General features: G+C 45.1%; 1 protein-coding gene across 2 annotated transcripts; it reads right to left on the reverse strand.

Annotated features, from left to right (window-relative positions):
* Nucleotides 1-5,229: 5,229 nt before the first annotated feature.
* On the reverse strand, nucleotides 5,230-21,535 carry METTL13 (methyltransferase 13, eEF1A N-terminus and K55). Of its 2 annotated transcripts, none has more exons than XM_005902406.2 (8): nucleotides 21,082-21,535; nucleotides 16,802-17,561; nucleotides 15,329-15,528; nucleotides 13,730-13,925; nucleotides 11,447-11,614; nucleotides 9,943-10,158; nucleotides 7,336-7,467; nucleotides 5,230-5,707 (listed from the first exon to the last, which is right to left on the reverse strand). In XM_005902406.2, exons 1-8 carry the CDS (start codon nucleotides 21,232-21,234, stop codon nucleotides 5,433-5,435), a joined length of 2,100 nt encoding a protein of 699 aa, XP_005902468.1. In that variant the 5' UTR covers nucleotides 21,235-21,535; the 3' UTR covers nucleotides 5,230-5,432. The 2 variants fall into 2 exon arrangements, with proteins under 2 accessions (XP_005902468.1, XP_070241390.1); XM_070385289.1 differs by lacking the exon at nucleotides 21,082-21,535 and adding an exon at nucleotides 20,939-21,075.
* Nucleotides 21,536-26,540: the final 5,005 nt, after the last annotated feature.

The following is a 26,540-nucleotide window of genomic DNA, read 5'->3' on the forward strand; positions in this document are numbered from 1 at the left end:
CTGGTGGCTCAGATGGTAAAGAATATAGGAATATTGCAGGTAGGAATATCCTACCTGCAATATAGGAACCTGGGTTCAATCCTGGGTTGGGAAGATCCCCTAGAGAAGGGAATGGCAACCCACTCCAGTTTTCTTGCCTGAAGAATCCCCATGGACAGAGGAGCCTTGTGGGCTATAGTCCATGGGGTCACAAAGAGTCGGACACGACTGAGCAACTAACACTCCCCCTTACCTCAGAACACAGCCACTCATAGAACCTACCCCTCAGTGGGCTTCAACTTTGGCTGCACAACATTATCACCTAGAAAGCTTTTTTAAAATTCTGATGCTGCACTCCCATGTCCACTGCAGCATTATTTAACAGTAACCCACACATGGAAACAACCTAACTGTCCACTGATGAATGAAAGGATAAAGACGCAAGATACATGCACACACACACAATGGAATATCATTCAGTCATTAAAAAAAAAGAATGAAGTAGTGCCATTTGCAACAAGGACAGAAGTTGAGGGCATTATGCTCAGTGAAATAAGTCAGGCAAAGAAAGATAAATTATCATGTAGTCTTGCTTAGAGGTACAATCTAAAAACAGGAAAACAAGCTCACAGATGCAGGGGACAGACTGGTGGCTGCCAGAGGCAGAGGGGCAGGGGCAAAGAGGCGGCAGTGGTGGCAAAATGGGGGTCAAAAGACATAAACTTCCAGTTAAAAAGTAAGCAAGTCATGGGCATGTAATGTATAACATAGTTAATAATACTGTATTAGTGTTAGTTGCTCAGTCATGTCCTACTCTTTGTGACCCCAGGGACTGTAGCCTGCCAGGCTCCTCTGCCCATGGAATTCTCCAGGCAAGAATACTGGAGTGGGTTGCCATTTCCTACTCCAGGAATAATACTGTATTGCATATTTGAAAGTGGCCAAATGAATAGATTTTAAAAGTTCATATCTCACACATCTCTCTCAGTTTCCTATTGTTGCTATAACAATCTACCACAAACTTAGTGGCTCAAACAACCCAAACTTATTACCTTATAGGTCTACAGTGTAGAAGTCAGAAATTTCTCTGGACTGAATTATTGGCTGATTTGCGTTCCTTACTGGAGGCTCTAGAGGAGAAGTGGCTTTCTTACCTTTTCCAGCTTCTAGAGGCTTTCTGAGTTCCTTCCATCTTCAAAACCAGCCAAGCATTTCTCACATCACACTGATTTGGCTTTACTGCCTTGCTCACCCACATTTAAAGACTCTTAACGATTATGTTAGGCCCACCTGGATAATCTAGGATAATCTCCATATATTAGAGTCAGCTGGTTAGCAATGTCAACTCTGCTGCCTTAATTCCCCTAGCCAAGTAATGTAACATATTCCCGGGTTGCTGGAATTAGGAAGAGGACGTCTTTGAGGACCATTTTTCTGCCTATCTGGGCTTCCCTGATGGCTCAGCAGTAAAGAATCCACCTGCAATGCAGGAGATACAGGAAACGCAGATTCTATCCCTGGATCGGGAAGATCCCTTGGAGAGAAAAGCAACCCACTCCAGTATTCTTGCCTGAAAAATCCCATGGACAGAGGAGCCTGGGGGGCTTTAGGCTATGAGGGTTGCAAAAAGCCAGACACGACCCTGAGACTGACCACGTGTTCTGCAATCAACATGAAGCTCAGAACTACTGGTTTATCTGTAAGAAGAGGGACTCAAGAAGTAGCTGTCACCAAGCTGAGCCATGAAGGCAGATTGGAGACACACATTGAAAACTTGATGTTGGGGTGAGGGTGGGGGTAGCTACAGCCAGCCTCAGCAACTTTACACTGTTGCAGAATGTGTCTCGGTGGGGAAGGTGGTGGTGTTGTCATGTGATATACTCACATTCACTTCTCTGATAGTCCTGGGAAGTTTCAATTCAGTTCAGTAGCTCAGTCATTTTGTGACCCAATGGTCTGCAGCACACCAGGCTTCCCTGTCCATCACCAACTCCCGGAACTTGCTCAAACTCATGTCCATTGAGTCGGTGATGCCGACTCAACCATCTCATCCTCTGTTGTCCCCTTCTCCTCCTGTCTTCAGTCTTGCCCAGCATCAGGGTCTTTTCCAATTAGTCAGTTCTTCGCACCAGGTGGCCAAAGTACTGGAGCTTCAGCTTCAGCATCAGTCCTTCCAATGAATATTCAGGACTTATTTCCTTTAGGACTGACTGGTTTAAACTGGGAAGTTTAATTGTACACTATCCCAGAGGTGACAGGGACCAGCCTCACTGAAGAATAGTCGTTACAGAAAATGTAGGTCATAACACAGGATGCAACTTTTCCAGACTTTGAGACTGGTACCTATCAGCTTGTTCTTTGTTTTATGCTCACTGTACGTGTACCAGATTCTCAAGTGCTCCGCAGGCCATCCTGTACAGTGGAAAGTGACTGGCCAACTGGATGAATGTGGCTTGAAGACAGGTTCTGATTGGCCAACACTTTAATATTCACACATACATATCCACTCAGGATTTCTGGGGTCTCTTAAAAGATCTAACACTCCTGCAAGACAACACTCAGCTGGAAGAACAGCTGCCGCCTTTTGATGGGGCATTTATTCTCTGGTTCACAGTAGGCTTTATCTGAGCCTTTCTGTTTTACACCTGGCTCACTTCACACATTTGTTACTTGCCTGATCTGGAAGGAATCTGACTTTACAAACTTCCCTATCCTCCAGAGTTCATATGCCTTTGTCGTTGTTTAGTCGCTCAGTCGTGTCCAACTCTTTGTGACCCCATGGACTGTAGCCTTCCGGACTCCTCTGTCCATGGGATTGTCCAGGCAAGAATACTGGAATGGGTTGCCATTCCCTTCTCCAGGGGATCTTCCTGACCCAGGGATCAAACCTATCTCCTGTTTGGCAGATGGATTCTTTACTACTGAGCCACCTGGGAAGCCCTTCATATGCCTAAGTTAGGCAAAATTCTCATAAAGACCCATTCGCATCAATGCAAAAGTGAATAACATACTGTGATCATTTCACAGTATACACAAATATTGAATCATTGTGCTGTACACCTGAAAGTAGTATAATGTTGTGTCAGTTACACTTCAGTTTTTAAAAATATGTAATAAAATGAAACACCACTCCCACAAACACATTCTCCACAAACACATACACCCACACAAAAGTGAATAGCTCTCCAAAGAGAAAGATGGCATACAGCCAATGGCATTGCCTTGTATACACAAAACCCTTTCCTCACAACTTAGCGAGCCACACTGAGCAGAGTTAGTCTACAGTTTGAGAAAAACCTGAATCACATGTCCTGGTGAACACAGTGGTCTCTATTGGAACAAATCTTCTAGGAAATTAAGCTGAAAGATGCCCAATTATAATTTCTGCCCATTGGTCTTTCTTCAGCCTTTAAAGTGTTAGTTGCTTAGTTGTGTCCAACTCTTTGCAACCCCATGCACTGTAGCCTGCCAGGCTCCTCCATCCATGGGATTTTCCAGGCAAGAATACTGGAGTGGATTGCCATTTCCTTCTCCAGGGGATCTTCCTGACCAGGGACTGAACCCAGGTCCCCCGCTTTGCAGGCAGACTTTTTAGCGTCTGAGCCACCAGGGAAGCCTTCAGCCTTGAGACACATGTAACCAACCTTACTCGTCTTACATACCCAGTCTTTCAAAAATTTAAAACGATTATCATCACCCCTGAATGCCTCTTCCCACCTCCAAATGCTTCTCTCCAGTGAGACCAATTCCTTGGACTACTCTTCCTAAGACATAGTTGAGACTTCGTCATCATTCTGGTAATTCTTTAGCTTGGCCATGCCACCAAGTGTGCTGTTGAAAGTCTGCACAGCACTAGGTGGTGGTCTGACTGCAAGGCAGACGGGACCCTCCAATGCAGACCCTCTATAACCTATCCTAATACCAGATGAGTTTACAAACTAGAAAACAATGGAGGATGCCAAAGCTGAGTCCCTTGGGGCAGAAGGCAAGCCAAGAGATAACTTTCCCTTTACATGGTGCCAGGGAAGACCCTCTCCTGAAGAAGACCTAGTATTTCTAATGGATGTGATCTAAAAACATTATTCTGCACATATGGACTTCTTCTCAACAGGCTGCAAACTGTGTAAGGATAACAACACAGTTCTGAAATATGCTTTGCCTCGAGAGGGTAGAGTCATTTAAAGGGCCTGTGGGGAGAGGAGCTGTGGTGGTGGATTTCCCATAGCACTGCTATGAAGTCAGTCTTGGCTTACTTACTATTAGAAGAGATGAATTGGCATAATAGTTTCAATTGGCTCAAGTGAGATTTGGGTTAGATGCAGTTTTGGTTTAACTATCCTTTATCTGAAATTATGAGACAGTGTACTGAATCACTCACTTAGAAATGTTCCTGGAACATGCTCATTTTTATTACTAATTTGTGCTTTCTGGCCATTCTTAAACATCTTTACTTCCACTACAACTTTTTACAGTGAGTCTGGCATGTAGCTGCCACTCAGTAAATGTGAGTAAACCAATACCAGAGACTTCAGACTGCTAAGACTCTGACACACGAGGTCATGGGGCCAGATATATTCACTCCCTCTGGGGGAACAGAATAGACAGCTTGGGCTATGAGAAAAGTTGTTAGAATGGGTCGAACTTATGGTTGCAGGGGGAAGGCTGAGGGAAGGGTTAGGAAGTCTGGGATGGATAGGTACCCACTGCTATATTTAAAATGGATAACCAACAAGGACCTACTGTATGGCACAGGGAACTCTACTCCATGTTATGTGGCAGCCTAGAGGGGAGGCAAGTTTACAGGAGAATGGGTGAGTCCCTTTGCTGTCCACCTGAAACTATTACAGCATTGTTAACTGGCTATGCTCCAATGTAAAATAAAAAGTTTAATAAAACATTGAAAAAAATAGAGGAGTGCGTTACCAGATTTTTAAAACGTAGGAGCATGTCAGCAGTAGTTTCATCTCCAGGAAGACAAAGTAGATGTTCTCTTAAAGCTGTCTCATATCTATAGAGAGGCTACCCTATTTATAGTCTTTTGGCACAAAATGCTCTACTGTCTATCTCACTTGAGATGGTTCCTATAGGACCAAGAGAGGGAAAAAGCAAAGCAAACCAGTAATCACGTGTGATGTCTCCAGTCCTAAGGAGCTTGGGACACACTTGTTAAGGCATCACGCCTGCTGGAGCTCCAGCAGGAAACCTACTCAAGGACGCGGCACAGGAAGCAAAGGCCATCAACCCAAGCAGTACCGAAGAGGACAGCACAGCAAAGACTTTTTTATTCTCCCAGACCTTCAGGCAACCTCACGAGCAGGAGGGCACACGTAGATGAGTATGAAACTAAGAAAAATACGAGGCTTAATACACATTGTATTTCTTCTGGTCTCTGGCAGGCCAGCAACCTGAGGTCAGTCTGGCAGGAAGCTGAGAGGACGGCCTGGTCCAGACACTCACACGATCTTCACAGTGTTGAGCATGTCGGACAGGACATACGTGTCATCCCAGCCCTTTCCGGGCTTCCTCAGGGTCTGCTCCAAGGCCCGGGCCATTTCCAGGAGCTCTGGTGTAGCGAGTTTGCACTCGGAGTGCAGCTGACAGAACAGGATCTCGTTGACTTCACCCTCGATTCGCCGGACGTACAGGAGGGGGAACACAGCCTTGAGCCCGGCCAGCACTGAGTCCTTTAGCCCCAGGTCTCGGCACACAAGGTTGAGGATAAAGACACCTGCAGGGTGAGAAAGGAGAATGACCATGGTTCAGGGAACACAGGTGACAAGGTTCTGCTCTGAGGAATACCACCATTCCTGATCCCGGGAGGCAGGTGGAGCAAGGGACACATCCATGGCAGCAGTGACTGTGCCGAGAACACACAGCATATGGAGGAAGAGAGTTAGGGGATGCGTGAACCATAAGGCTTCACGCTCATTTCTTGCTCTCTTGTGCTGCTAACAAATATGACCATTCTCTATGCCTCTGTTTCACAAAGGACAGTTTCAACTCTGTATGCAATCCAAATCAAAACACCTGGGAGGTAGGGAACATACGGATTAACAGCTCCAGCTTTTAAATCATAAGGACCTGGGTTGGAGCCCTAAGTCTAATCGTGAGTCACTTTGACAAGTCTCTACTTCAGTTTCCTAATCTGAAAACAGGCGGCTCTGAAGATGAAAAAGCAGACTGCCCAGTCCAGGACATGTGGGGTTGCTAGCATCACATGCTGGCAGGGATGTGAACTGCTATTAATACAACTGCATTGTGACACTGTGTGATTGCATCTACAAACTGAATAAATGCATAATTTGTGATCCAACAATTACAACCCCACATCTATGCCCAACAGACCTGCACACACACTTCACCAAAAGGCATCTACCAGAATGTTAATGGCATTTCAGTTCAATTCAGTTCAGTCGCTCAGTCGTGTCCGACTCTTTGCGACCCCATGAATCGCAGCACACCAGGCCTCCCTGTCCATCACCAACTGCAGGAGTTCACTCAGACTCACATCCATCGAGTCAGTGATGCCATCCAGCCATCTCATCCTCTGTCGTCCCCTTCTCCTCCTGCCCCCAATCCCACATCTATGCCCAACAGACCTGCAAACACACTTCACCAAAAGGCATCTACCAGAATGTTAATGGCAGTACTTCCTATTAAATCCTCAAAAAAGAAAAAACCCCAATGCCAACAGCCAAAGGGATAAATTAATCGTGGTAGTCACCCAGCGATACACCAGAGCAATAAAAAGGAATGATGTCATCACAACACCATGAGTGAATCTCACAAACATCATGTTGAGTGGAATAAAAGCAAGAACATTCCATATGGACAAAACTAAGCTGTGCTGATAGAAGTGAGGGTGGTGGGCTTCCCTGGTGGCTCAGTGGATTAAGAATCTGCCTGCCAATGCAAGGGACATGGGTTTGATCCCTGGTCCGTGAAGATCCCACACGCTGTGGAGCAACTAAGCCCATGCGTCACAACTATTGAGCCTGTGCTCTAGAGCCCGTGCTCTACAACACGAGAAGCCACCAGATTGAGAAGCCCATGCATCACAAAAAAGAGCAGCCCCCATTCTCTGCAACTAGAGAAAGCCCAAGCGCAGCAACAAAGACCCAGCGCAGCCAAAAACAGATAAATAAAATTACTAAAAAAGAAGTGCAGCTGGTGGTTATCCTTGAGAGGAGGACAAGTTACTGAAAGGAGCTAAGAGGACTTGTAGGGGTGCTGGTAAATGGGTATGTTCAATATGGGGAAACCAATCAAGCTACACACTTACGTGCATTTTTCATTAAAAAAAAATCTTCCTAAAGGGCCCGTCCCTTCTCCCTCACCACCTTCTGTTCTTCATACCTTCAGGAGTCAAGATGCTTTTGACCTTCTGCAGGAAAAGCTGGGCCACAAATGCTGGGGGTGGACAGCTCATTCCCAGGGTTGGGTCCTTACTGTCCACATCGAACATTATGACGTCGTAGTGAGGCCGTGCTGGGAAAGAGAAGCAGACAAGTCTCTGTTTTTTGCTGGATAAAATAATACCATTCACATTCCTCCACATTTCCTCTGCGATCTGTGGTTGGCATAGGTGGCTAAGTCAACAGGAATGACATGGAGGATGTGGCGCCTAAGGGCACCAAAGTCACTGTCCAAAGCAGTTACGTCATCAGGGCTCTGCTGGGAGTGCCCACGTCTAAGACAGCATCATCATCTCATCTGCCTCTACATTTTAAAGCCCCTCCACAGACACACATTTCTGGGGTCCACTCCAGCAGGATCATTACTCAGAGTCCATCTATACCAGTGATTTTCAACCCTGGCAGGACACTAGAGCCAAATGGGAAAATTCTAAGTACTCAGAGAACCTGGGCTCCACTCCTGAACAACGGAGTTAAAAACTCCTGGGGTGGAGAAGAACAGATGGGACAGAAAGTGAGAAGCCTCTGGTACTTTTCTTAAGCTCCTCAGGTGATTCGAAATAGAGAGATGAGAACCACTAATTTAGACAAAGCAGCTGCCTCTGCCTGTAAGGGCTGACCCAGCACATGGTATCTTTAACTTAACTCTGGAGAAAAATGTTCTCAAATTAAAGTCAGCAAATCTTTTCTAGTTACTTAAACAATTACTGGCTCTAAGGAATTTGTTCAATGGGTGAGAAAGAACTGATGATGAATCTGATCCACTCCTTAATAGAATGTTAGTTTTTTCAAGGGGTAGGCCTACAATATGAACAACTGGTTTTTAGCAAACTGAGACAGTGCTAATGATTATTCAATAATCAATATATATTTACTTAGGACTACAGCATGCCCATCACTGTTCATAGCACAGATTTAATTTTGGTTTTTCAAGAGCAGAACACGTTGGCTCATCAAAGTTCAAGGACAACCATGGCCCCCACCTGTGGCACTGAGTCCTCCAACAACCTGAAAGGTTGTTGTTAGAGACAAAGGCCAGGGCTGTTCAGATCTGGTTTAGAGGTCCTAACAACAGCAGCACATCCTGGACTGAGTACCTACCACATGCCTGGCACTCTTTTAAGTGCTTTCACATGTATTAGCTATCCTGGGTCTGGGCCCCCACCTTGGCATCAGCCACAGAGAGCAAAGCTGGGAAACTCTGATAGAGTTCAGCTCACTTTGCAATTAAGGCAGCATTTGTCTATCTTCTCTATACTTCAGAGAAGGCAGTGGCACCCTACTCCACCCCACTCTTGCCTGGAAATTCCCATGGATGGTGGAGCCTGGTAGGCTGCAGTCCACGGGGTCGCCAAGAGTTGGACACGACTGAGCCACCTCACTTTCACTTTTCACTTTCATGCACTGGAGAAGGAAATGGCAACCCACTCCAGTGTTCTTGCCTGGAGAATCCCAGGGACGGGGGAGCCTGGTGGGCTGCCGTCTCTGGGGTCGCATAGAGTCGGACACGACTGAAGGGACTTAGCAGCAGCAGCAGCACCAAAATACTTAACCCAGGCATCCCGTTTTGCCACACCCTTCCTAGAAAATGCTCTAACCCAGTGAGAACCAGAGCAACTATTACAGAAGAGCAGACTAGGAAGGGTAGGTGGCCTGGACTCCCCAGGTTCAGGCAGGACTGAACCAACCTAACTTCTCCTTAAGAGGCTCACACTCTGCAAAACATCAGTCACCAGGAGCCTATACATTAAGTTTCAGAAGCATCAGCAGAGCTTTTAGAACATATTAACATGCCTTTTGTCCAAGTCTGGGATACAAATTATTAGAGAAAAATGGAGCCTTAATCCCAGCAGCAGCAGGGCTATTAGAATTCCCATCAACACCTGCATCAGGGTTTAACCTCAGCACTGTTGACATTTGGATCAGATCATTCTTTATTATCAGCAGCCATCCTGTGCATTATAGGATGTTTAGCAGCATCCTTGGTGTCCACCCACTATTAGGCCAGAAGCACCCCTACCTAATGGTAGGCTGTGCTTTTACAACCAAAAAATGCCTGCCGACATTGCCAAACACCCCTGGGTTAGAACCACTCATCTACATGAATGAGGTTTTACTCCATTTCTGGCTTCACCTTGAGCTGAAAGATTTACAGAACACATCTCCCAACAACCCCCCCCCAACATTTCTTCCCCTTTACCTCACTCAGCTCCAGACACTGACTTTCTTGGGATGATGAGGTGGTGGCAAGGTCACAGGGTCAGAAGAGATTCAGAAGAGGAGCCTGCTGATTTTTTTTAGCACAATGAGGGCAGGAAACAGTCTGTTTTACTTGTTGCCACAGCCTAACCCCTAACAGCATTGAGATTATGATAGATACTCTATATTTACTGAATAAATATGTCAACAAATGAGGGAACAAATGAACAAGTGAAAGAATGGGATGATGCTCATATCTCTTAGAGATGAATTCTACAGGCCCTTGCAGACCTGACAACCTTGGATCAATCTTTCCTCAACACCCCTCCAAATTCTCCAACAGCAGTACCTTCTTCTTCTGCCAGGCAGGTTATAAAGTCCAGGCCATCTGCGATGTGGACCTTCATCCGGTCGCTCTGCGAAAAGCCAAACCACTGGGTAGCCACTTCCAACATAGAGGGGTCGATCTCCACAGCATGGATGCAGGACTTTGGGAAATGATCGTGGATAAAGAGAGGGAGGCTGCCCCCGCCCAGGCCTACCACCAACAGTGCCAGTGGGGTCTCTGTAATAAAGCATAAAAGCATTATGTTACCATCTGCTCACTGTAAAGTTCTGCACCAGCCTTAGAGAGGACAAAAGAGACAGTCGGATTGTTCGCTCTGGCCAGAAGATACAAGATTTAGAGACTTGGCCTCCCTTGTCTCTTTCTAGAAATTCAGGAGTCAATTTAATATATGTAAACTCAACCCTGGCCTCATGATCCTTCCTTTACTAGTTCCAGAAGAGCAATCAGTATGTTATTATTATGGTTCCTTAAACATCGCAAAGCCCTCAGCTGACTTTACAGCAATAATCCCCACCATCAGCATCATTAAACCCCTCTAGGAAACAGGAGGGACAATGGGCAACATCTTGTCCATGATCACAGGGCGTGTAGATGTGATGCCCTCTGCCCAGCTTCCAACTCAAAGGCCACAGCTGCCTTTAATAAGACACATCCAACACGTGAAGTACCCAAGTTCCAGAAGTCACAGGAAAACAAAGGCCCAAATCCTACACTCAAGTTCAGAGAAATAGGGGATGAAAGAAGATATGAAACAAGAAAGAATCACCAAAAAGAGAGAAACCCTGAGGATTAAATGTAACAACTGAGAATCCAGTGACATACATCAGCACCAAGATAGACCACAAGTATAGGGTATTTCAACAGGACATACTCAGAGACTTCAAGGGGAAGACAGCTACAAGAGTGGACAGAAATAAATATTTTTGCTCCTGTGGTTAGATCCTAACCTATTATCAGCGATAAGGCTATGACTGTACTACCTATACTACGGATTTTTTTAAAAGCAGAAATTTAAGAAAGAATTACATCTGGCACTCAAAGAATACATCACTGAAAAGCCAGAAATTTTCCTAAAGTACACAGGTATTTCTCTGGAGATGTGATTTTTAAATGTTCCACCTGGTTACAGGGTATATGGATATGCAAAAATTCATCAAGCTGAACAACTTAAGATCCGTTCACTTTATAGATTTCACTGAAGACATTTCATACATTAATTTTTAAAACTGTAGTTAATTTTACACTAATTTTTAAATAAATGAATAGAAGAAAAAATTTAGATATCAGCACATATGTCTGTTTCAAGATTACAATTTGAATTTGTGGGAAAAGTTACTTGGATGTTCATAAATGATGCAGAAGACAGTTGGGAATAAGAAACACATGAATATATGCACATCTGTTGATCTGTAATCATGGTTCTTAAGCTGCAAGGCAGCCAACTCTGATGACATCTGTAATCTTACACATTTCCTACTGTGGAAGGCTGTGGCGACTTCCTCACCTAGAAGCAGCTCTGGGTTTTTCAGCAGCGCAAGGCCGGCGATCATGGCTTTGTGGTGTTCGCAGCACAGGTAACTCTTATCAATGGACTGCCCCTGAGCTGCAGGGAGGTCCTCTGGGGTATCAGGAGGCCGATGCTTCTTCCTGTCCTTTTTCCGTTTCTTCTGGGCTAGATCAGAGACAGAGACGAATGAGCTTGTGTGAGGTATGCCACTCCTTGGAAAGTAAGGCACGCGAGCAGCAGTGTGCTGCAGCTGGCTGGCTGAGACTCGGGAACCAGTGGTGAAATATGCAGGCATTCTGTGAACAGGCTGACATGCTGGTAGCTTGAAATCTGTCCGTGGTGGCCATTTTTATGCACAGAAATTAGCGAACAGTACAATTCGTGGCTTTTTTTCCCCAAAGAGTTGGTGGTCCAACATTTAACACATGCCAGGGTGTCAGAAAAGGGAAGTGGCAAAGAAAACACCCAAAAACTGAGAACACTGGGATACTTGAGTGAGGGGAGCTAATACTTCTTTAGGGAACATAAAGCTGCTCATAGGAGAGGAGTTTTTTCATGAGTTTTTTTAAGCAGAAAAGAACATAAAGTTACTAATTACTGCCTCTGTGCCAATTATTGCACCAGGACTCTTACTCCTGTAGCTTTTATAACCCTCTTATTCCAATTCTCAGCAGATAGAAAATCTGGCAGTGCAGCTAGGATTTGAATATGGGACCGCCTGTCTCCAACACCTACCATCTTTCAACTGCATCGCACAGATGGTAATGCACACCACCCCAGTGGACAAGGACACTACAAATGTTCACAGAAGGGGGAAAATCCTACAAAAGGTCCCTTTACATTTCCTCTCCCTACTCTCTCAACTGAACCAGGACAGAGTGAACAGCTGGTTTTGCTGTTTTCCTAGGGACCAGCTGCACTCCACAGCAGCGCAGCGATGTGTGAGGGGCAGCCTGATTTAACATAACAATCAGAAAAGTTAAATTACTTTTTAACACATTCTCCTTCTTCTCACCAATACCCCCGTAGGAAAATCACTCCCATGAGAATTAAGTGACTAGGATCTTGACAACAATGAGGGGGAAAAAACTTGAAACCCAAATTGGAGGGGAATATCTTCTTTGAAGCAATTTTACTCATTTTTTTGGTGAGATGAAGCTGAACCAACCTGCACCTCAAGTGACCCAATGACAGCTCAGGAACCCAGCAAACACAGGTGCACTTGACCAGGGGACACCCCTCAAGAGAAAACCGTCCTGCAGAGAGTCACCTGACCCTGAGCTCTGGGCAAACCCAGGACCTCATGAGGTTCTGAACTCTCTCTTTTCATTCTCCTTCCAGATGGCCTTGCCAACACGACAGCATGGTCATCAGGCAAAGGAACTTCCAAGTATCAGAAAAGCCAATTTCAAATTCCAAGCCTGAGTCTCTGGGCCTCAAAAGGGAAGTTATACTGGAGAGGTGGAAGGGAGGAACGTTCACCTCTACTCTATACATCTGATTTGTGAACTGATTACAATAAGCAAGTATTGCTTTTGAAGTACAAATATATACACCGGGGAAAACAGCAGGTGAAACAAACGATTGCTTCCCCCTTAGGGGGTGTTTCTGAGCAGCACCTGGGAGATCACTTAAAAGGGATCCTAGAGAACATGGTCTGGATCTACCCTGTCCAAGCCTGTAACCCTGGCTACCTGTGTCTATTTACATTTAAATATAAGTTCATTGGAAATAAATAAGATTAAAGATGTAGCTCTTTAATAGTCATACCAGCCATGTTCCTAATGCTCAGCATCCACACTGGACAGCTCACTGGGTATTAAATATTTCCTTCACTGCAGAAAGTTCTACTGGACAGCACTGGACTAGGTGACGTCCAGGGCACCCACCAACTCTACAATCCTCTAAACCAGGTGCTAGGAGGTGGCTGTAAGGAGGAGAGCAGGCCTACTGAATTAATATACAGACGCATATTGAGCAACTTACAAAATAGGTGGTCTCTGAACTCCAGGCATTAAGGCGATGATCACATTTATTTGGTAAACTACCACACCCCACTCCTTATCATTTTAGAACTAGGCTTTGCTCAAGAGGAGAATATCGACCCCTTTCTGTTCACCACTCACACTCTAACAGCCCAGAAGATAAGAGGATGACCCACGGAGCCATGTGCCTCTGGTCTGTCCTACAACTCCGCTAAGCTCGCAAGTCTTTCTGGCCACCCCACGTTGTCCATATCGCATCCTCAGGGACACCGCCACCACGTCCACGACGCCTCACCTCTGTGAGACACATCCTGCAGCAGCCTGGCTTCTGACTGCACCACGTTCCTGTTGCTGAGGAAGATGAGCCGCCGGAAGTAGCGCTTGTCATCTCCCTGCACGTCCTCGATGACGTAGTCGCCGCTCAAGGGGCTGCAGGCTTGGTGCTGAATGATCCGGACCCCAATGTCCCCACCCACAGACAGGAAGGGCACCTGAAGGAACAGCAGAGCTGTCGTCGAAATGCCAGCGCCATTGAGAAAGATGAGAAAGTCTAATCCCTTGCCTTTGTGTCTCTGTGAGGAATCCCCACACCAAGGTCCTGTGTAGCAATGACTCCAAAGATTCGCCACTCTGTCAAAGTACTTTTCTGGGGCATTTGACTAGATCTCAAAAAGCTTAATCCATCTTTTTGAAAACCAACTGAATAAAAATTCCCCAAACCATTACTGAAATGCAGTTGGTTCTCCACAAGAAAAACAGGAGTTTCTCAAGAGTAATTTCTAAAAGGACTTTAAACAGTCCAAGACAATGAAAGTGAGAAGCAACCCTGAAGAAGGACCAGAACCATGAGAGAAGGAATGTGAGCTGGGATAAAGGTGCCAAAATCCACGGGCAAAGCAACCTTTCCAAATCTGGAGAAATTTCTCCCTTCCCCCAGTGATTCTCATCTTTTTCCTGCATTTTACTAAACAGGAAAAAAAGAAAATGAGGAAAAAAATACATTCCCCCCTAAACTTTTCCATTCCTTTCCCAATCTTCACACTTAATTCTTTTTAAAGACTTACAGGAATATTTAATCATCATGAGGGACTCCAAACTTTGAGAGAAAATTCACAAAAGAACCTTCCCACAAGCTCTGGGTCTCTCTAATGACACTAACCCCAGTCCTCAGAAAGCATCACAGACTTACTAATCTGTAAGCACAAAGTCAGCCTTGTGGGCAGAACCACAGGCTGAGAACCCAGGAGACTGGCTTCTCTTCTTTCCAGGTCTGTTACTATAGCACCAAGACTCCAGGTAGGTTGTCTTTCCCATCTATCAAGAAGGACAAACTTTTTCTATAAAGTCCTTGCAGTAAAGTCAATCACCCTGTCTTATGACCAGGATAGCACAAGACAGACAGTGTCAACTGATAATACCATATCACCATTTTGGCAAAAACCTTCAGTTCCCTTCCTAGAGAAACATCAAACCCACGGAGTTAATATTCTGAAAATTAAGGTGAGCTCTTTTGGCCCTTTCCCATTCTACCTCACACAATGACGGTTCTAAGGAGGAAAATGGCCAAGGAAATCCTGTGCAAAGTGCATTAGGAGAAGAACTGTCTGAGTAATCCACAGTGTGAGGAGCTGGAGGTAGAGACTTCCTTCGTGCTGTCCGAGAGGCCCTGCAGACAGATGCTACTATGGGTCTCAATAAAGGCAATCACTCACCTTCCACTCACTGCCTGGGACATAATTTCTACCCACTTAGCTCTTAGCTGCCGATATGCCCTCTGGGAACAGTCTAGGGTCACAGACCCTAGTCCTAGCTTCTTCCAAGACAACCTCTGCCTTCCTGACTCTTAATACGACTTCTCCAGAGACCCTGAAAGCTGCTCCCCAAGCCTTCTTACCTGCAGCTGGGCGGGCATCCCGGCCGGGGCCAGCTCCATGACTCTGGCTGACAGCTCGGCCTGGATGCTGTCCATGCCTTCATACTGCTGACCTCGGTGAAGGGCCACTGTGATCAGCCTCCTGAAGCCTGCACTGGCTGCCAGCTGCTTCCGGCCCTCCTCCATGCCAAACAGCCACTCTGTCTCCCGACCCTGGGGGACTGGAAAGAGGCATTTCTTGACAGGGAGTCCTGGGTTCAAGCCCACAATCAACATGCCCCACGTGGCAGAGAGCCAGGCCATCCCTTCCAACTGTGACCTACTGAGGGGCTATCAATTCCCTAGTGCACAAGGCCCACTGCCAGCAGACCTATGGCAGGACCCATGGGAAAAAAGTGTGGGTGTGTAAGAGGAGGGAGGCAAGTACCAAGTGTAAGAAAAATAGTAATAATGCTAACATTTCTTACATGCCAGGCATGATTCCAAACAGTTTACAAACAGAAACTAATCAAATCTTCACAAAAGCCCAAGATGCAGGAAGCATTATTACTATTTCCGTTTTATAAACGAGAAAATTAAGACGCAGAAGTTACTGTATTTGCCCAAGTTCACGCAGCTAGTAACTGGCTAAGCTAGGACTCAAACCCAGGCAGTCCAGCCCCAGAATCCATGCTCACATCCACTACACTATTTGTTCCCACAGGTGGACAGTCAGGATAAGGGAATACTTGGAAAAATGGATTCCATGTTGGGAAACCAATTACCAGCATGACGTATCAACACTTCACATTTGTCTAGAATATTCTACTTTTGAAAGCATTTCCTCTTACTATCTCTGTTGATCATTACTAAAGTGAACCTGGTATCATTTACCCCTTTCAATAAAAACACTAACATTTGTAAAACCTATCACGTGCCAGGCACTATTCTAAGACCTTTTATGCTTTTCACAACTACAGAAGACAGTTATGACCTCACTTTATAGAGGAGAAAACTGAGGCACAGAAAGAACACTAACTCATCCAGTAGCATCCCAAAGGGACTGAGCCAGGAATGGAAACCAGTCTGGTCCCAGAGCTGCCTTTTTCAGCAGCTACTCTGTCCTATTTGCAAAAACTCAGCAGAGAAACACAGAGACTTCTCCAGGTCATGCTGCTCACAGGCTACAAGGTTCCTTGCTTCTATTACTCTGTTACAAAGTAACATCTCTACAACAGCTTGACCTGCCTAAATTTATCTGTATTACTTCTCCCTACTCCAGGCCAACCACATTCTCACACTTCATCAGGCCTTTGCCATGGAAGATGGGAAGACATAAACCTCAGATTCAAGCAGGCAGCTCCCCCTTCCTTATGCCGTGGCCAGTCTAACCTCTCAAAGTACAACCCCCTTGCAAGATCAAGCCAGCCAAGGCATACCCATCCACCAAATCCCCAGATCCAGCCCCGGTAAGCCAGCCCCCTTCAGGAAAGAGAGGGAGCAATCCCAACTCACTGATGAAAATGGCAAAATGATTGTCCCGCGATGGTTTCACAGTGGGGCTGTCCACCACGTGGAGGGTGTAGCGTGGCTCCCCCGTGTCCCCATTGCACAAGTCCAGGGACACACTCCCCAGCCCGGCCTTGCGGTACAGCTGGCTGCACAGCCAGGCATATTGCTGCCGCTCCCGCACCGCCTCGGCCAGCCGCTCAGCACTCTCCAGCCGCACAGGCTTGCCCTGCTCCTGAGCACACAGCTCAAAGATCTGAAGGGCAGAGCCAGTGACCGGCCTGAACTTGGTCATGATGAAGGCAAAGACAGGTAGGGAGAACCGAGGCTCTGCTTCCAACAGCTGGTCCTGGCTGCTGGCCACCTGGTGCACCCTCACCATCCACCCCTCCCGAGAGAAGTGACCCACTGCTTTCTTCAGGACGTGAGCCTGAGCCAGGGAGATGCAGAGGTAGCGACCGCCCACCTGCAGGACACGGCCAACCTCAGCCAGCATCCTGTCCACCTGCTGCAGGGTCTTCTCCTCCTCATCTGTCAGGACAGCGTCCAGGGTGCCCTTGTCCAACACCACCTGGAACGAGGCGTCGGGGAACTCCATCTGTGTCATGTCCATCTTCAAGAAGCTCATCCTGGGCCGTCGGCTGGCATTGCGCTCCTTCATTTGCTTGATGACGACCTCGCTAATGTCAATATTCACTATATCCTGATAGCCCACATCATACAGCTGCTCACTTAGCTCTGAGTTACCACACCCAACCACTAGCACCTAGGGAGAAAAAAAAAAACAAAAAAAAACAAGATGGAGGTGATCAAGGCAAAGGAATGAGAACACCATTACAGAGTTGATTCTAGGCTCTATCGGAATTCACTAGTAACAAATCAGATTTAGCCATAACAATGCAAGTTACACAGAAGCCAACTAACCAGGGTTGTTCTTTTCTCTGAATCAAACATTTACTACTCAAGAATTGATAGAAAGTCACAGAATCCAAATTCAGTAGTTACAACTGAAATCTCCTATTTGTTTTACAGTTGAAAATGTAACTTACAAAACAGAAAGAGACTCACAGACTTAGAGAAGGTACTTATGGTTGCAAAGAGGAAGGATAGGGGCAAGGAATAATTTGAGAGTTTGCAATGAACATGTATACACTGCTATATTTAAAATGGATAACCAACAAGAAACTACTGTATAGCACATGGAACTCTTCTCAATGTTGTGTGGCAGCCTGGATGACAGGGGAGTTTGGAAAATGGATAATGTATATGTATGGCTGAGTCCTCTTTGCTATTTACCTGAAACTACTGCAAAACTGTTACTCGCCTAGGTGGCAAGAATACACAGAAGAACTATACAAAAAAGATCTTCATGACTCAGATAACTACGATAGTGTGATCACTCACCTAGAGCCAGACATCCTGGAATGTGAAGTCAAGTAGGCCTTAGGAAGCATCACTATGAACAAAGCTAGTGGAGGTGATGGAATTTCAGCTGAGCTATTTCAAATCCTAAAGGATGATGCTGTGAAAGTGCTGCACTCAATATGCCAGCAAATTTGGAAAACTAAGTAGTGGCCACAGGACTGGAAAAAGTCAGTTTTCATTCCAATCCCAAAGAAGGGCAATGCCAAAGAATGTTCAGACTACCACACAATTGCACTCATCTCACACGCTAGTAAAGTAATGCTCAAAATCCTCCAAGCCAAGCTTCAACAGCACATGAACCGTGAACTTCCAGATGATCAAGCTGGATTTAGAAAAAACAGAGGAACCAGAGATCAAATTCCCAATATCCATTGGATCATAGAAAAAATCAAGAGCATTCCAGAAAACATCTACTTGGGTCTTATTGACTACACCAAAGCCTTTGACAGTGTAGATCACAACAAACTATGGAAAATTCTTTAAGAGATTGGAATACTAGATCATCTTACCTACCTCGTGAGAAATCTGTATGCAGGTCAAGAAGCAACAGTTAGAACCAACATGGAACAACAGACTGGTTCCAAATTGGGAAAGGAGTACGTCAAAGTTGTATATTATCACCCTGCTTATTTAACTTCTATGCAGAGTACATCATGAGAAATGCCGGGCTGAATGAAGTACAAGCTGGAATCAAGATTGCCAAGAGAAATATCAATAACCTCAGATATGCAGATAACACCACCCTTATGGCAGAAAGTGAAGAGGAACTGAAGAGCCTCTTGATAAAAGTGAAAGAAGAGAGTGAAAAAGTTTGCTTAAAACTCAACATTCAGAAAACCAAGATCATGGCATCCAGTCCCATCACTTCATGGTAAATAGATGGGGAAACAATGGAGAGAGTGACAAACTTTATTTTGGGCTCCAAAATCACTGCAGATGATGACCGCAGCCATGAAATTAAAAGACGCTTGCTCCTTGGAAAAAAAGCTATGACCAACCTAGACAGCACATTAAAAAGCAGAGACATTACTTTACCAACAAAGGTCTGTCTAGTCAAAGCCATAGAGGCCACGGCACCCCACTCCAGTACTCTTGCCTGGAAAATCCCATGGATGGAGGAGCCTGGTGGGCTGCAGTCCATGGGGTTGCTAAGAGTCAGACACAACTGAGCGACTTCACTTTCACTTTTCAATTTCACACATTGGAGAAGGAAATGGCAGCCCACTCCAGTGTTCTTGCCTGGAGAATCCCAGGGACTGGGGGGAGCCTGGTGGGCTGCCGTGTCTATGGGGTCGCTAAGAGTCGGACACGACTGAAGCGACTTAGCAGCAGCAGCAGTCAAAGCTATGGTTTTTCCAGTTAATCATGTATGGATGTGATAGTTGGACTATAAAGAAAGCTGAGCGCCAAAGAATTGATGCTTTTGAACTGTGGTGTTGGAGAAGACTCTTGAGAGTCCCTTGGACTGCAAGGAGATCAAACCAGTCAATCCTAAAGGAAATCAAGTCCCGAATATTCATTGGAAGGATTGATGCTGAAGCTGAAACTCCAATACTTTGGCCACCTGATGTGAAGAAATGACTCATTGGAAGTGAAGAAATGACTCATTGGAAAAGACCCTGATGCTGGGAAACATTGAAGGCAGGAGAAGGGGACAACAGAGGATGAAATGGTTGGATGGCATCACCGACTTGATGAACATGAATTTGAACAAGCTCTGAGAGTTGGTGATGAACAGGGAAGCCTGGCATGCTGCAGTCCTAGGGGTTGCAAAAAGTTGGATACAACTGAGTGACTGAACTGAATTGAACTGAACCCCAATACAAAAAGTTAAAAAAAAAAAAACTGGGTCTGGCATAATCCTATTCCACTCATGCCTTGGGTTCCAGCTCATGATATTCTGCTATTTCCTGAAGCGAAACTTAAAACACAAATTGTTGCCTCCGTCTCTACTGAACAATCTCCCATTGATCCTTCAAAATTCTGCCCCATCTCTGGAAAAGCATGGTACTGTGACAATTGCATAAGCGTTTAAGCTAGGTAGGCCTAAGTCTAAATCCCCACATGAGCATTTACTACATTTATGATCTTGGGCAAGAAACTGCCTCTCAGAGCCTCAGTTTCTGCATCTGTAGAATTCTTGTACTATCCACTCACATTGAAATGTATTCTGAGAACTCAATGACTGCACACACACACACACACACACACACACACACACACACACACACACACGCAGCCCCCAGCATAAAGTCTGGCTCTTAAGACTTTCTTCCTTGAATGTTCGTTTTCTACCCTCTTCCTTCCCTACTTCCAGTACAACCCCATTTCTGTCCAACCTATTACTGTACTTATCACTTCGGGAATGTGCCCAGGGTTTATATATCAACGCATTTGCCGCTAAAGGGATGAGCACAGCGCCTTAAAGTGTGGGCTCACAACAACTGTTTGATAACAGATTAATTTATCAGTAAAGCCACGGATTCTACCAGTTCTCACAAGAACTATTTGGTAACAGATTAATTTATCAGTAAAGCCACGGATTCTACCAGTTCCCCGGGCATTCACAGTGACAGAAAAGCACATTTTCTTCACTAGGAGGAGCTTCCTAGGTTCCACTACTTAGTAAGTCATTCTTCCTGTGAGGTTACTAATTCAAGAATGATCTGGGGGTGGAAGCTGTTATCTGAAAACCGTAGAAGGATATTTTGTAATTACCTTTTAGCCGGAATGTTGCATGAACTCCTGAAAATACCGGCCCAGTTAGGGCCCCCACGCCGGTCACGGTCTACCAAATGCAGGATTTCTGTTTTCAGTTCCTACTTTCCAGAGTACACACCGGGCTGCCAGGCCGCGCTTACCTTTTCCCTGGGCTTGATGTATTTGTGCAGCACCCCGCACAGTTCCAGGTAGGTTCCATACCACTCGAAAGCTTTCTTTCCTCGCTGCTGGAAGAACTTCTCCCAATAGTCAACGGAGCCAAACTCCTTCGAGCTTTTAGGTAAGAGATTCATATTCCCACTACCCGAGCTTAGTCTTCAAGACTCCTGCTCCCTGTGTGGTACCATCAGAGGGGCTTTCCCACACGTTGGCACTGGGACACCGCTGCGGGAATTCTTTCCACGGACAAACAGCCTCATTTATTTGTTTCCAACTCCAAATCCAAAGCGATGATCCTTACACGCTCACCGCACCCGCGAGACACTGACCCTAAGAAACGTTCATCCCTTGATCCACGCCCAGTGCCCCGACCCACGTGGGGAGCCCCTCACACTTTTTCAGAGTTCGGTTTCAGAACCGGCTATCATATCCGGGTACGAGGCTTCGCGATTGGTCGGTTGCCCAGACCATCCAAGCAGCTCATTGGTCAGTGATTTTCGTTCTTGACACCTAAGTGGCTACAACGACCTCGCCTCACACCCGCGACTCCGTTGCTGGCTCCTCGCGTTTATTTACGTGAGCCGGAACGGGGCGGGGCCGCGGGCCGGAGGCGGGGCGGAAGCCGGGCTGTCCCAGTGAGCTCGCCACGGGGGCAGCCTTCTCAGCTCTGGACGCTCCAGCCTTGGGAGAGACCTCCGCCCAAGCTCGGTGCTCCTGACCTCGGTGTTTCGTCTCTGAACTCTCTTTCTAATCAACAGCCATCCAAGGGCTGAGCGCCGCTGTCAGGTTCACACTGGAGGAGGGGACCTCCGAAAGGAAAAACCTGTAGATTAGAAGGAAGGGGCCTGTGCCGATTCACCAGGTCTATTTCCCAAGAATTTGCATTTCTAACCAGTTCCCTGGTGTTACCAATGATGTGATACCCAGGGACCACACTTTGAGAACTGCTGTTAAGAGATAAGGTAAAATGGATGTTTCCAACTCCACAATTTTAAGAGACTATCTAAAAGCCCTCTACTAGAACCTGAAAAAACATGTATTTTCATGTACCACTTGCTGAGTGCACATTATTTCCTCTCTACTTAAGGTGGAAGGAGGCTTGTCTTAGGTAAGCCTCAGAGGCTTCAGCTACGGCAGCATGCAGGGTTCCTAAGGGGTGTGACATCTGTTCTTTCAAAAAGCGCTTATTGAGAGCAGAGGACACTGTGCTTGAATTGTTCCCCAATACCAAAGTGACAAAACAACATAGCCTCTGCCTTCTCCCCTCAAGTATTGATTCAACATTTTAAGGGTGTAAATATGCGTCCATCACTGTGGTGAAAGCTAAGGATGCAGTAGTAAGGAAGACAACAGTATGGAAGAACACATCAAACAGTTATAAAAAAGAATCTGTAATGAGGATCTGAGAATAAGTGCTGTGAAGGAGAAGTATAAGCGTCCACGAAAGTAGATCTCTTTCGAAATGTCTTAATTTAGGGGTGACTAGAGAAGGCTTTCCTAAGGAAGAGACAAAAAGATTTTAAAAGATTTTGTAATCTTGCTGCTGCTAAGTCACTTCAGTCATGTCCGACTCTGTGCAACCCCATAGACGGCAGCCCACCAGGCTCCCCCTTCCCTGGGATTCTCCAGGCAGGAACACTGGAGTGGGTTGCCATTTCCTTCTCCAATGCATGAAAGTGGAAAGTGAAAGTGAAGTCGCTCTGTCCTGCCCTACTCTTAGGCTGCATGGACTGCAGCCTACCAGGTTCCTCCGTCCATGGGATTTTCCAGGCAAGAGTACTGGAGTAGGGTGCCATTGCCTTCTCCTTTTGTAATCTTACTGCTTTGGTAAATATTGCACACCTAAACTTGTTCCTGTAGTATCAGGATGACATAGGAAAGAACCAAGAAGTATTCTCAACCTCTGGAAGTCTTTTCAGGAACCTTTAGCTGCTGCTTTTCCCTCTGTCTCTATTGTCATTTCTTATAAGGAAATGATACTGGAAATGGTCATAAGTGATTTCGATCACAGCCCAAGCTCCAGCCCCTTATTTAATGCCCTAAAAATACAATTAATTTTTGCACTGTGTCTAAGACCAAGAGGGGAAGTAACTCACCTGTCACCATCTGTGTGCTTGCTCCCTTCTTTAAGCTTAGGAAAGCAGTAACAACCAAAGCACTTTAAACTAAAAAACATGTAGGGAAGTTTCCTAAAAGTGTTTGAATGACTAATGCAGAAATACTTTAGATATAACACTAGACTCTCTTTTTAAAATACCCATAAGTAAAACATTTCTTTCAAGTTTTGCCAATGAAATGTAATTAGTCCGTGTGTTGTCATTAGTATCATTAATTTAAGCCAATTAGATATTAAAATATTTTGTTTTATTAGGATCCTCTGAGTGGTTACCAGTATGTATGATTTTTTTAAATTGAAGTATAGATGTACAACATTATATGTTACATGTATAAAATACAGTGATTCACAACTTTTTAAAGTTATATTCCATTTATCAGTTCAGTTCAGTCGTTTAGTCGTGTCCAACTGTTTGCGACCCCATGAATCGCAGCACGCCAGGCCTCCCTGTCCATCACCAACTCCCGGAGTTCACTCAGACTCACGTCCATCGAGTCAGTGATGCCATCCAGCCATCTCATTCTCTGTCATCCTCTTCTCCTCCTGCCCCCAATACCTCCCAGCATCAGAGTCTTTTCCAAGGAGTCAACTCTTCGCATGAGGTGGCCAAAGTACTGGAGTTTCAGCTTAAGCATCATTCCTTCCAAAGAAATCCCAGGGCTGATCTCCTTCAGATGGACTGGTTGGATCTCCTTGCAGTCCAAGGGACTCTCAAGAGTCTTCTCCAACACCACAGTTCAAAAGCATCAATTCTTCGGGGCTCAGCCTTCTTCACAGTCCAACTCTCACATCCATACATGACCACAGGAAAAACCATAGCCTTGACTAGATGGACCTTTGTTGGCAAAGTAATGTCTCTGCTTTTCAATATGCTATCTAGGTTGGTCATAACTTTCCTTCCAAGGAGTAAGCGTCTTTTAATTTCATGGCTGCAGTCACCATCTGCACTGATTTTGAAGCCCAAAAAAATAAAGTCTGATAGTTTCCACTGTTTCCCCATCTATTTCCCATGAAGTGATGGGACCGGATGCCATGATCTTCGTTTTCTGAATGTTGAGCTTTAAGCAAACTTTTTCACTCTCCTCTTTCACTTTCATCAAGAGGCTTTTGAGTTCCTCTTCACTTTCTGCCGTAAGGGTGGTGTCATCTGCATATTTGAGGTTATTGATATTTCTCCTGGCAATCTTGATTCCAGCTTGTGTTTCTTCCAGTCCAGCGTTTCTCATGATGTACTCTGCATATAAGTTAAATAAGCAGGGTGACAATATACAGCCTTGATGTACTCCTTTTCCTATTTGGAACCAGTCTGTTGTTCCATGTCCAGTTCTAACTGTTGCTTCCTGACCTGCATACAGATTGGCTATATTGTACAATATATCCTTGTAGCTTATTTACTTAGATAGTTTTTAATTTGGGCTGCACTGAATATTCATTGATATCCACGGGCTCTCTCTAGTTGCAGGGAGTGGGGGCTACGCTCTAGCTGTGATGCACGAGTTTCTTTTTTTGGTGGCTTCTCTTGTTGCAGAGCATGGGCTCTAAGGCCTGTGGGCTTCGGTAGTTGCAGCTTGTAGGCTCTAGGGCACAAGCTCCATAGTCATGGTGCACAGACTTAGTTCCCCTTGGCATGTGGCATCATCCCAGAGCAGGAACTGAACCTGTGTCCCCTGCATTAGCAGGAAGATTCTTAACCATTGGACTACCAGGCAAATCCGTGGTACCTTATTTTATACCCAGTAGTTTGTACCTTTTAATCCTGTACTGCTATTTTGCCCCTCTCTCCTCCCTCTTCCCACTGGTAACCACTAGTTCTCTACATCTCTGAATCTACTTTTTTATTGTAGTCTTTAGTTTGCTGTACCTTTTAGATTTCACATATAAGTTATACCATATAGCATTTGTCTTTCACTGATTTATTTCAGTTGCATAATGCCCTCCAAGTCCATCTACATTGCTTCAAATGGCAATATTTCACTGCCATTTTTTATGACTGAGTAGTATTCCATCCACTGTGTGTGTGTGTATACTACATCTTCTTTATCCACTCATCTGTTAATAGATACTTAGGTTGCTTCCATATCTTGGCAATTGTAAATAATGTTGCTATGAACATTGGGGTACATGTATTTTTTCAAACCAGTATGATTTAAAATGTTAACTGAGCTTAGATAGAGACATTCAATATTGTGAGTTTTTTTCCCTAAAAATATAAATCCAGACCTCTGAATGTGTAATTTGCAGTTAGTCTTACTTAATTGAAACAGAAGGATTTTTGTAATAACATTCAATTAATTGATTGTTGCAAAATGAGGAATAGATAATTAAAATCACTTCTGACAACTTAGGGGGCAGAGGATGGGAAAGAGTTTGTGTTAGGCAGAATAATGTCCCTCCAAAGATGTTCATGTTCTAATTCCCCAAATGTGAATATGGTAGGTTACATGGCAAAGGGTAAGATAATCAGCTTACATTAAAATAGAGAGATTAGTTTATCCAGATGAGCCCAGTGTAATCACAAGAGTCTTTAAAAGTGGAAGAAGTGGAAGAGGGAGGCAGAACCAGATAGGTGGTAGCATGAGGAGAAGGACTGGCTTAGTGTGGCTAGCTTTGATGATGGGGGAGGAGGACCATGAGTCAAAGTAAGTGCTTCTAGAAGCTGCAGAGGTCAAGGAAAAGGATACTTTTCTAGAGTCTTAGAGGGAGCACAGCCCTGTGGACACCTTGATTTTAGTCGATACTTTCAGGCTGCTGACTATAAGGTAATACATTTGTATTGTTCAAGTTACCAAGTTTTTGTTAATTTGCTACAGTAGCAACAGGAAAAGAACAGAGCATAAACATGAGAGGAAGGGTGTGGTTGGGCAGGTTAAAGTGGAAGGGGAGCAGCAGAAGATAAAGCTAGAAACTAAAGTGAAGGTCAGGTTTTGAGAAGAATAGAATTCTTCTGTTCCAAGCATTTGGACTGAACTTGTTCAGCTGCAAGAAGCCAATGGAGAACCAAGTTTGTTACAGTTGAAAAGAAGTGATAATATGAGAGATGTTCCTAGGAAGAACAAAAACATTTTGATGATTAGTTATCTATATAGGGTATAAAAGACCCTATATAGTGGAAACAGTGACAGACTTTATTTTGGGGGGGGCTCCAGAATCTCTGCAGATGGTGACTGCAGCCATGAAATTAAAAGATGCTTGCTCCTTTGAAGAAAAGCTATAACTAACCTAGACAGCATATTAAAAAGTAGAGACATTACTTTGCCAACAAAGGTCTGTCTAGTCAAGGCTATGGTTTTTCCAGTAGTCATGTATGGATGTGACAGTTGGACT

Source organism: Bos mutus, chromosome 16 (assembly GCF_027580195.1).
Source record: "Bos mutus isolate GX-2022 chromosome 16, NWIPB_WYAK_1.1, whole genome shotgun sequence".
In the NCBI taxonomy this organism is placed as follows: domain Eukaryota; kingdom Metazoa; phylum Chordata; class Mammalia; order Artiodactyla; family Bovidae; genus Bos; species Bos mutus.

Bases quoted from the DNA above. Each gene is read 5' to 3' on its own strand.
- METTL13 (XM_005902406.2), bottom strand. From the start codon at position 21,234: ATGAATCTCTTACCTAAAAGCTCGAAGGAGTTTGGCTCCGTTGACTAT. The intron at 17,562-21,081 runs GTAAGCGCGGCC...TTTTCTCCCTAG, and splicing joins ACATCAAGCCCAGGGAAAAG to GTGCTAGTGGTTGGGTGTGG. The intron at 10,159-11,446 runs GTGAGGAAGTCG...GCTTTATTACAG, and splicing joins AAACCCAGAGCTGCTTCTAG to AGACCCCACTGGCACTGTTG.